The sequence below is a fragment of the Gopherus evgoodei genome, chromosome 8, assembly GCF_007399415.2.
Source record: "Gopherus evgoodei ecotype Sinaloan lineage chromosome 8, rGopEvg1_v1.p, whole genome shotgun sequence".
Taxonomy (NCBI): Eukaryota; Metazoa; Chordata; order Testudines; family Testudinidae; genus Gopherus; species Gopherus evgoodei.
Genome location: NC_044329.1, coordinates 48,838,937 through 48,849,574, shown reverse-complemented (window position 1 = coordinate 48,849,574; position 10,638 = coordinate 48,838,937). Strand labels below are relative to the sequence as shown.

At 51.7% G+C, this 10,638-nt stretch overlaps 1 protein-coding gene across 1 annotated transcript in view; it reads left to right on the top strand.

The window, feature by feature from the left end:
* The first annotated feature begins 223 nt into the window (after positions 1-223).
* METTL11B (methyltransferase like 11B) overlaps positions 224-10,638 on the top strand; it is a 35,229-nt gene continuing 24,814 nt past the window's right edge. Inside the window, 1 exon segment of the mRNA XM_030572841.1 lies at positions 224-429. Within this exon segment, the coding sequence (XP_030428701.1) occupies positions 276-429 (154 nt within the window). The 5' untranslated portion in view covers positions 224-275.

Genomic DNA, 10,638 nt, shown 5'->3' with positions numbered 1-10,638 from the left:
TGATCCCTCTGGGAGCACATATAGTTTTACCTTGGCTAAGCAATATCCCGGTTTGGGTTTTAGGAACTTTCCAGCAGCTGCTAGTTTAGGAGGGTGACACTGGAGAGATTATTCTGAGCAAGTGCTAAGAGCCAGCACTCCCCCCTCCCTCCAATATAGAATGACAGAGGACTGCACCGGTTTAAATGACACTCTCAGCCTCTTGGAAAGCACAGGTCCCACTCAGAGCACAATCCAAGCAATTCCCTCTCCTCACCTCATAAACCATCATCACCATGGATGGTAAGGGAGCCCATTTAGCCTTTAAGTCACGCTGGCGCAAGACGGATGAGGAACTGTGTCGACACAGCATGTCTTTTATCTTGCACAAGGCCATACAAACTGATTTCTTTCAGAGTTACCTCTACCTGCTGGAGCGGCTTCCCCTTGGTGAGTTATCTCTGTGTGTCTATCTGTGGACAGTGCCTAATGCATTGTGCGAGCTGCCAGAATACAAATAAATTGATAATAATGATAAATAGCTCTGCAAAGCACTCGCACAGACAATAAGGTGCTATACAAGCCAGTCTGTTCTATCCTTCAGCTACCCCTGATCTGGCATCACAGTTTATTATATCTTGGTGCCACAATGGTAAGCACCACAGAAATAGGTGAACTGGCAGATGAGATCTACTTTGCTTGCAGATGTGGTTAATGCTATTTTTTTCTCAGTCACAGTTAAAATAAAAAATGTGTTGGGAGTTTAAGGATGAAAAGCGGCATTGTGTGTGAGTGTGAAAGAGAGAGAGAGAAACTGGAGCAGACATGCTTTGCTTTCTGGCTGTCAAATGTCCATATTTGTTATCTTTCCAGATGTCCATATCTTTGATCCAAGTCTTGCTTTGCAGGGTGGAAAGGTACTTGTGAAACAATGCTCTCCCACAATTCACCCAATCCAATTATTTATTTGGTTTCAAAGTACTTTTGGAAGGAAGGGTTAATTTATGGCCAGATTTCAACAGGAGCTGCTGAATGCCAAGTGCTGAGTCACTTTAGGAAATAGTGCTGAAGTAGGAAGATCTGAGCGCTACTGAAATGTCTGGCCCTGAATATGTAAGTTTTAGGGTGTCCTACTTCAATTCCCAAAAGCCACAGTTGTCCTGATGACAAATAGAAAGAAGCCTGGGTTTGGCTTAGGGCTGTATTATTTTAAGATGGTCACTTTGTCAGCTGCATACTGGAAGCTACGCTGAATGTTAGAATCACATCAGTTAGAGATGGACAGAACCTTTTAGGTGACATCTTGTTTATCTTATCGGCAGCACATTCATTCTTGAGGGCTTCCTCCACATTCATAGGCAACAGATCACCTTCGCTGAACATGTGCACCTGCCTTTGACACCAGTAGGAATTCTGTTAGAGATCAAGGCATTTATAGGCCTCTTATAGAGTGGAGGCAGTTCTGTGTTTTGCACTATTTCTACAGAGCTGCTAAAAAGACAAACAAAATGTGCAACCATCTGAAGTGTCCCATAGAAGATAAATTCTCTTCACCCTAGTCATTCTGACAGGATGAGAGAGAACAGGTAAGAACGTTTGGGGATCTCAATAAAAAAGAAAGAAAGAGTTTCTTAGTTATAAGTTCTAAAGTCCATTATAATGCTAGTCCTTCCCTTTGTTCTGAAAATAAGTGCAAGATATTAAAAACTCAGCCAAATCTGACTGTTTAGTTGTCCAAAATAACTATTAATAGCCTCTTAGATTTTAAGGCCTCAAGATATCATTATATCATCTAATTTGAGTTCCTGTATAGCACAGGCCACAGGGTTTCACACAGTGATTCCTGCATCAAGCCCATAACTTCAACAACATATATTTTAGAAGAGCATCTTCTTTATTTAAGGATGTCAAGTGATGGGAAAATCCACCAAGTCCCTAGGTAAGTTGTTCCAATTATTAATTACCTTTGCTCTTTAAAAAAATTGTGCCTTGTTTCCAGTATTGTGTCTAGTGTCTAGCTTCAATGTCCAGCTGTCAAGTTGGTTATCCCTTTGTCTGCTAGGCTGAAAAGCCCTCTGCCATCAGGTATCTTCTTCCCAGAAATATACCTACAGACTGACCAAATCACCTCTTAGTTATGCTAAATAGATGGAGCTCCTTTCGTTTCTCACTGTAAAGCAAATTTTCTAGTCCCAGAATCATTCTTGTAGCTCTTTTCTAACCCCTTTCCAATTTGTCAATTTACTGTCAGTTTGTCCAATTACCAATTCTTTCTGCTGTTTCTCTGAGCAGGGAGATGCGTGGTGGGCTGGGAAGCACCCTAATCTCACCCTAATGTTACATGTGAGCTGAACATATTCGGTATCTAGCCCATTTACAAGAAATCAACATATCATTTTTACAGCCCAAAATGGCACTTTTCTCTTTATATAAACGCATTATGGGAGTGAATTTAGGCCCCAATTTAGCAATGCACTTAAGTGAGTGTATAACGTTAAGCACATGAGCAGACTCATGGACTTCAGTGGAACTGTTCAGATACTTACATTTATGAAAATACTTATGTGTTTTGCTGGATCTGGGCCTTAGTGCTGAGCATAGGTGCTGGAAATAGGGGTGCTGGGGGTGCTACAGCACCCCCTGGCTTGAAGTGGTTTCCATCATATACAGAGTTTAAAGTTTTGTTCAGTGACTCAGTACTCCCATTATACAAATTGCTCCAGTACCCCCTGGTGCTGAGGAAGTGAGATCCACTGCAAACAAAACAAAATGCTGTCAGTTTGTAGGGCTAAATATTCTGGACCATGAGCCTCAGGTCTGTATGTAAAATTGGTTCTTTGGGGATGAACTTCATCTTTGGACAAAACAGGGCTTAAGTGGCCCCTCGTCTTGTGCCAGCCTGCTATGCAGGGGTGAAATTCACCCTTGGTTCTCGAATGTGTGTTTAAAACTGATGCACCAAGCATTGGCCACATGGTGCATTTTAAAGCAGGAGCTCAGCTGAATGGACACAGCTGAACTGGTTCAGTGTCTCACAGAAATTGGTTGGAGTCACAAAGACAGGCTCACAAATGCAAACTTCTGTTCCCATTAGGCAATTTTAGATGAGTGAACCCACAGCTAAGAAATACAAGATATTATGTCAGAGAGCAGGAATGCCTCCAACATCCTTACTAGGTGCTACCATTTCTTTGATCGGAAAAAGGGCCATTCAGAAGCCTGGGAAAGAAAATCCTAAATTGATACCCAAGAAAAAATAGGAATGACAATTTGGACTTTGCAGAGGCAAAGGGTTTAGGTAAACGTTCATTGGTCTAGCTCACAGGCTTGGAATTCACCTCTTGGCCACCACTTTGCATCCAGACTATGTTGATAGCGACTACAAATCATTAACATCTGATTGTTCAGCGACCTTTACGAAATTAATTTCTGATCTCGGTCTGCTCTCTAATGCATACCTCATAACCATCACTGCTTGGAATCCTTGTCAGCAGCTTCAACTTGGAGACCAAAAATGTACAGAAAAATGCTGCTTCACTTGAAACATTTCTCACATCCCAAAAGTAGCTACTAGGAAAGCTATTTACCTCTGAAAACTCTACACATGAAAAACAGCTACAACTCTTCACATCTCTGAGGCTAAGGGGCCTGGGATCCTGGCCTGGATGCTGGATCCCATTTTACCACTACACTGCAGTGAAACATTGGATCAATAAATATGCTTCCTCATTCACTTCTAATCAATTGCTCCATAGCAATCAGCCTGATCAAATTGTAGGTTCTTCTTCGAGTGATTGCTCATATCCATTCCAGTTAGGTGTGCGCGCCGCGCGTGCACATTCGTCGGAAAACTTTTACCCTAGCAACTCAGTGGGCCGGCAGGTCACCCCCTAGAGTGGTGCCACCATGGCGCTTGATATATACTGCCGGCCCACCCGCTCCTCAGTTCCTTCTTACCGCCCGTGTCGGTCGTTGGAACAGTGGAGTGCGGCTTAGCTGACCTCCACTTCCCTAGCTACTCGTATTTCTTGTATATAGTTATGCAGTTATAACCCTTTTATATATATATATTGTATAGTTATACGTGTTTTCTTTGCTAACATGGTTAGTTTAGTTAGCGGGGTTCAGGAAGTAGCCCCTTCCATGAACCCGGTGCCGGAGCCCATGCATGGCTCACCGGGTTTTTAAAATGGGCCCGGCCTGCCAGAAGCCACGGCCGAAGGGAGATCTACACGACTCCTGTTTGAAGTGCCTCAGGGAATCACACTTGACAGCTAAGTGCCCCATTTGCAAGGCTTTTAAGCCGAGAACAAAAAGGTGCGGGACTTTCACTTACCCCTCCACCTTGGGCACCGAGCGATGTTCAAGCGGTGGGCAGAAGCGCCTCCTCGGCACCGGACCCCGCCGGTACTACCAAGGCCTTTCGGCACCGGCCGTCGCCGGCACCGATGTCGACTCGGCACCGCTCCCTTCTTCCGAGGTCGAGAAAGCCTACGATTCCTGCTGGTGCCGGTCGGCTCCCCGGCATGCGCCGTGGTTGAGCCCCTGCTCCTGCTGCTTCCGTGCCACCTGCATCGCAGCCAGAGAGCTCGTCTAAGTTGGATTACCCGGCACCGACACCTGCAGAGGCACCGATGACATTGGCACCGTCGATTCCAGTCCCCCAGGGCCACTGAATCCGGTGCCTGGCAGCTCCCCGGCACACGCCGTGGTAGAGCTTACTGCTCCTGCTGCTTCCGTGCCAACTGCACCGCAGCCAGAGAGCTCGTCTAAGTCGGATCGCCCGGCACCGACACCTGCTACGGCACCGACGACGTCGGCACCGTCGATCCTGGTCCCACAAGGGCTGTAGAATCCGGTGCCTGACGGCTCCCCGGCACGCACCGTGGTTGAGCTACTGCTCCTGCTGCTTCCGTGCCAGCGGCACCGCAGCCAGAGGGCTCGTCTAAGTCGGATCGCCCGGCACCGACACCTGCTGCGGCACCGACGACGTCGGCACCGTCGATCCCGGTCCCACAAGGGCCGTAGAATCCGGTGCCTGACGGCTCCCCGGCACGCGCCGCGGTTGAGCTACTGCTCCTGCTGCTTCCGTGCCAGCGGCACCGCAGCCAGAGGGCTCGTCTAAGTCGGATCGCCCGGCACCGACACCTGCTGCGGCACCGACGACGTCGGCACCGTCGATCCCGGTCCCACAAGGGCCGTAGAATCCGGTGCCTGACGGCTCCCCGGCACGCGCCGTGGTTGAGCTACTGCTCCTGCTGCTTCCGTGCCAACGGCACCGCAGCCAGAGGGCTCATCTAAGTCGGATCGCCCGGCTCCGACGCCTCTGAGGCACCGACAACGTCGGCACTGTCGATTCCAGTCCCACAAGGGCTATCGAATCCGGTGCCCAACGGCTCCCCGGCACGCGCCGTGGTTGAGCTTATTGCTCCTGCTGCTTCCGTGCTGACGGCACCGCAGCCAGACAGCTTATCTAACTCGGATCGCCCGGCACCGACACCTACCGAAGCTCTGACGACCTCGGTACCGTTGATCCCGGTCCCACGAGGGCCGTCGAATCCGGTGCCTGACAGCTCCCCAGTATGCACTGTGGTTGAGCCTGCTGTTCCCTCCACGCCGGAGACGTTACCAACGGCGAGGGCTCTCAGTGCCATGACAGAGTCGATGCTGCCTGACCCCGGCACCGCCGGTGCGAGTAATACAGTCTCTTCAGGTGACCGTCCTCTGTCAGCACAGCAGAGCGGCACCGTTCATGATCACGGTCCCGCAGACACTCCAAGTCCTGTCGGCACGCCAGACACCACTGGCAGTCCCGGTGCTGTTTCCTCATCGGTACTGGTCGCACTCGCTGCACCGGTCGGTATCCCGTTCGCCGACCCGCTATCGGCACCGTTCCGACTCCCGGCACCGCGGCAGGTGCCTTGACTCCTGTAGCCTCTCCCCGAGCCTCGAGATCTCGGTCGACCTCCCGGCACCGTTCTGGTTGCGGGTCTGGATCTCGTTCCAGGTACCGATACGCCTCCCGGTGCCGGTCCCCGGTGCCGAGCTGGGCAAGGTCCGAATGAGTCAGAGACTCTGCCTGTGCCTTCTTTTAGTACCTCCATGGCCGTCCGGGCACGCATCCGTGTCATCCCATATGCGCAGATTTTATGCTCAGGACCACGATTCTGATATGATGGCCAGCGGGCGCCAGCCCCGAAGCCGAAAGAGGCTTGGCGAATGAACCTGCTTGGCCGCCAGGTGTACTCTGCAGAGGCCTTGCAGCTCTGGATAGCAAAGCAACAAGCCTCGCTTAGCTGCGACAATTATAGCACCTGGGTGAAGGGGTTTCTCCCGCAAAACTCCCACCAGGAGTTCGCTGCCGTCTTGGAGGACGGGGGAAAGAAGGTTCCCAGAGCGTCCCTCCAGGCCTCGTTGGACGCAGCAGACTCTGCGGCCAGGACTTTGGCCTTGGGTGTCGCCATGAGGTGCATTTCATGGCTTCAGGTTTCATACCTCCGGCCGGAGCTGCAGTATGCCATTCAGGATTTACCCTTTGCTGGTAAAGGCCTCTTCGCGGCAGAGACAGCCCCAGGCTGCGAAGCCTGATGGGCAATAGGGTCCTAATGCGCTCTCTCAGCATGCATACGCCAGCGACCAAACGCAGGCCTTTCTGGCCCCAGCCGCCATACTCTGTACCTAGCCAGAGGCAGAACTCTGGCAAACGGCAAGGCCAAGGTGGTCGCAGACGAACGTCAGGACCCCTAAAGAGCCAAAGTCAAGGTCCCTCGCAATTACCACTGGGACCGAAGACGAACCTTCCAAGGTTCGCCTGAGGGCGGTGTACCAGTCGCAGGCCGGGATCCCGATCCCGCTTTCTCCTGGCGTGGCCCCAGTTACTTTCAGATCGCTGGGTCCTGCGCACGATGGAGCATAGGTACCACCTTTAATTTGCTCCAGCCCTGTCCCCCTTCAGCGGACGAAAGGGGCAAGGGGTTTTGCTCCCGTTATGCCCTAGTCCCCCACTCGAATGCAGGTCTCAGACCTTCCTGGTCCTGCATGGACTCAACCGGTTTAGGATAAGGTTGAAGTTCTGCATGGTATCCCCGGGAACCATTATTCCATCCTTGCCTCCTGGGGGCTACTATGCCGCCCTGGATATGAAGGACGCGTACTTTCGCAATGCCATCTTCCCTCCGCACAGGAGATGCCTCCGCTTTATAGCCAACTGTCAATACTCCTGGTTTACGGCCATAGTCGCCGCCTACCGTCGCTGATGTCGGATATGCGTTTTTCCGTATCTGGACGATTCGCTTATCCGAGGAGACTCTGAGACACAAACCACTCAGCGCGTGGGCATCGTCACGGTCTTATTCACAGGTCAAGGCCTGATGATTACTATAGAGCAATCCACTCTGGTTCCCACGCAGAGGTTGGGCTTCCTAGGGGCTATCCTGGTCTCCTACCTAGCCGGAGCCTGCTTATCACAACTGCGGTTTTAGGCGATGGCAACAATCATCTGAGGTCTGAAGGCTTTCCCAACGACCTCGGCTCGTCCTTGTCTCAGTCTCCTGGGTCCATGGTTGCCCACAAGGTTGTAACCAAACACCCCAAGCTCCGCCTCCGTCCTCTCCAAGTCCGGCCCACCTTGGCGTTCCGCCCGGACAGGGAGCCAATGGTCATGGTAGTCACCGTTCCCTCGAACACCTTAGGCTCCCTAGAGTGGTGGCTAACTCCCTCCTTGGTGTGGACAGGGATGCGGTTTCATCCGCCCCAGCCCTCACTGCCCCTGACGGCGGACGCATCATCTCTCTGCTCGAGTGCTCATGGTCACCTCCGAGCTTAAGGCCTTTGGTCTTCTAGGGAGCTGGCATTCCTCATCAATGCCCCAAAAATGAGAGTAGTCCGCCTGGCGTGCCAGGGGTTCCAGCGGCAGCTGCGAGGCCGTTGTATCTCGGTGTTTACAGCCAACACAACGGCCATGTGCTTCATAAGTATCCAGGGAGGGACATAGTCCTCCCCCCCTTTTTTGTCAGGAGGCCATCCATTTCCGGGTCTTTTGCATGGCACACTCGATGGAGCTGGCGACGTCCTTTCTCCCAGGCGTTCGGAACGTCTTAACTCTTTGACTCAGCAGGTCTTTCCTGTCTTACAAGTGATCACTCTGCCCCATGTGAGGCGTCCTGCTTTCCGGAAGTGGAGATGTTTCCTCACACAGACCTGTTCGCTCACCGCGAGAGCAGGAAATGCCAGGTGTTCTGCTCCTTCCAAGATCTCTCCTCGGAATCGATCTTGGACGCGTTCCTGATGCCGTGGAAAGGCCAACTGCATTATGCCTTCCCACTGTTCCCACTGATTCATTAGGTCCTGCTCAAACTCCGCAGGGGCAGAGCGCGCATCATCATGATCACTACAGAGTGGTCCAGGCAGCACTGATATACCACGTTGCTCGGCCTGCTAGTAACAGACTCAATTACCCTTCCACCCCACCCAGACCTCATCATTCAGGGCAACGACAGGCTTCGTCACTCGGACCTGCAGCCTCTTCGCCTCACGGTGGCTGCTGCGTACCTGAGTCGGGGGTGACAGGCAGCCTTCCACCTGGTCAACGTACCGGGCCAGGTGGAAGCGTTTCTTCTACAGCTGCAATACGCTCGATCTTGCTCCTGCTGAGGTCTCGATCCCCTCTATTTGGCCTGCCTCTGGCCTTCAGCGGCAGGACCTGGCGGTATCATCGCTGAGGATACGCTCAGCAGCCATCTCTACCTTCCAGCAGGCTAAGGTGGACGTTCTGTGTTCTCACGCTCTATGGGTTCGAGGCCCCTCAAGGGCTTGGAGCGCTTGCACCCTCGGGTGCACCGCCCAGCCCCAACCTGGGACCTCAACCTAGTCTTGGCCAGACGGGTCTCCGAGCTCAGAGCTCTTACGGTGGTTCCGCCGTACATTAGGTTTCACAAAGACAAGGTGCAGTTATGACCGCACCCGGCTTTCCTCCCTAAGGTGGTTTCGGCCTTTCATGTTACCCACAGCTCAACGCAATGGGCACAACCATTGCACTCCTTGGACATCTGTGGAGTGCTCGCATTATATTGTGCTGACAGAACCATTTCCTAAGGTGCCCCAGCTCTGTCCTGGTAGCGGGCCACAGGGAGGGCTTGCTTGTTTTCCTCTCAGAGGATCTCATCTTGGGTGATGGCGGACATCCCCACTTGTTATGATTTGGCTCATATTTCCCCAAGCCACATCACCGTGCATTCTACCAGGGCTCAGGCTTCATCGGCCGCCTTGCTGGCTCGTGTTTCTACCCACGAGATCTGTTGCGAAGCTCCATTGGTCCTCGGTCCATACCTTTGCTTCGCAGTATGCCCTGGTTCAACAGTCAAGAGAGGCTGTAGCCTCTGGCTCAGCAGTTTTCATTCTGCCACATTTCACTCCGACCCCGCCGCCTTTGTAAGGCTTGGGATTCACCTAACTGGAATGGATATGAGCAATCACTCGAAGAAGAAAAGACGGTTACTCACCTTTGTAACTGTTGTTCTTCGAGATGTGTTGCTCATATCCATTCCACACCCGCCCTCCTTCCCCACTGTCGGAGTAGCCGGCAAGAAGGAACTGAGGAGCGGGTGGGCCGGCAGGAGTATATATCAAGCGCCATGGTGGCGCCACTCTAGGGGGTGACCTGCCGGCCCACTGAGTTGCTAGGGTAAAAGTTTTCCGACGAATGTGCACGCGCGGCGCGCACACCTAACTGGAATGGATATGAGCAACACATCTCGAAGAACAACAGTTACAAAGGTGAGTAACCGTCTTTTATGTCCTTCCCTACATGCACAGAAGGGGAGGACTTACATGAAAGGAGCTGTGGTTAGTCTGATCATCATCAAAGCTTGTCACTCCAAAACTGCACCCAAGACCTAGTATTGTCCTTTTATCTGGAATAGTTCCTTGGGAGTATAGGATATTGACAAGGGATATCTCATCAGGGAGTGTTCAAATGTTTGCCTAGGCTCTCCACATTCACGTTTGGGGTCATTCCTCACTTCCACTTGGTCATATTGTCACCACTCTTTGCCCCCCTACTCTTGCTTGATTTAGCATATACCAGTGTTTTTGTTCTAAATCAGTGCTTGGGTTCTGAAAGAACCAGTTCTCCAGGGTTACTGGCATTTCCTAACATGCAATCTTCCATGGTGGTTTTTCGGGGGTAAGGGATTTTCAAAGGCAAAACTCTTCCTGGAATTCAGCCTCTTGGGTGGGGGAATGTGTCCACACAGTGGATGTCTTGGATCATGCACCTGTTTTTGTCTCTCCCTTTTGCTGAAGGCATCCCATCTCACTGATGGCAGTGGAATCCCAGTGTGGCAGTATACAACAGTGTAGGTGCTGGTTTCAAGCTCCCTGTGACAATCATACAAGACTGATTTCCATTTCAATTCTGTGAGCATGACTCAAGCGTAACCATTCCGGGCACAGTACTCCACAGCTGGGTAACACAGGGCATGACTGGCTGCTCAGAGTGTTTTGGGATCCTGTTTGTGTTGGCCAATTTCTGGAGTGCACAATTCCTGGAGCTGACTTTTTTCAGCTTCATGTGCTCTTTGAATGTCAGCATTCTGTCCAAATGTGACCACAAGGTACACCAGATATTCCGAGTGCTCAAGGATTGTATCATCTCATGAT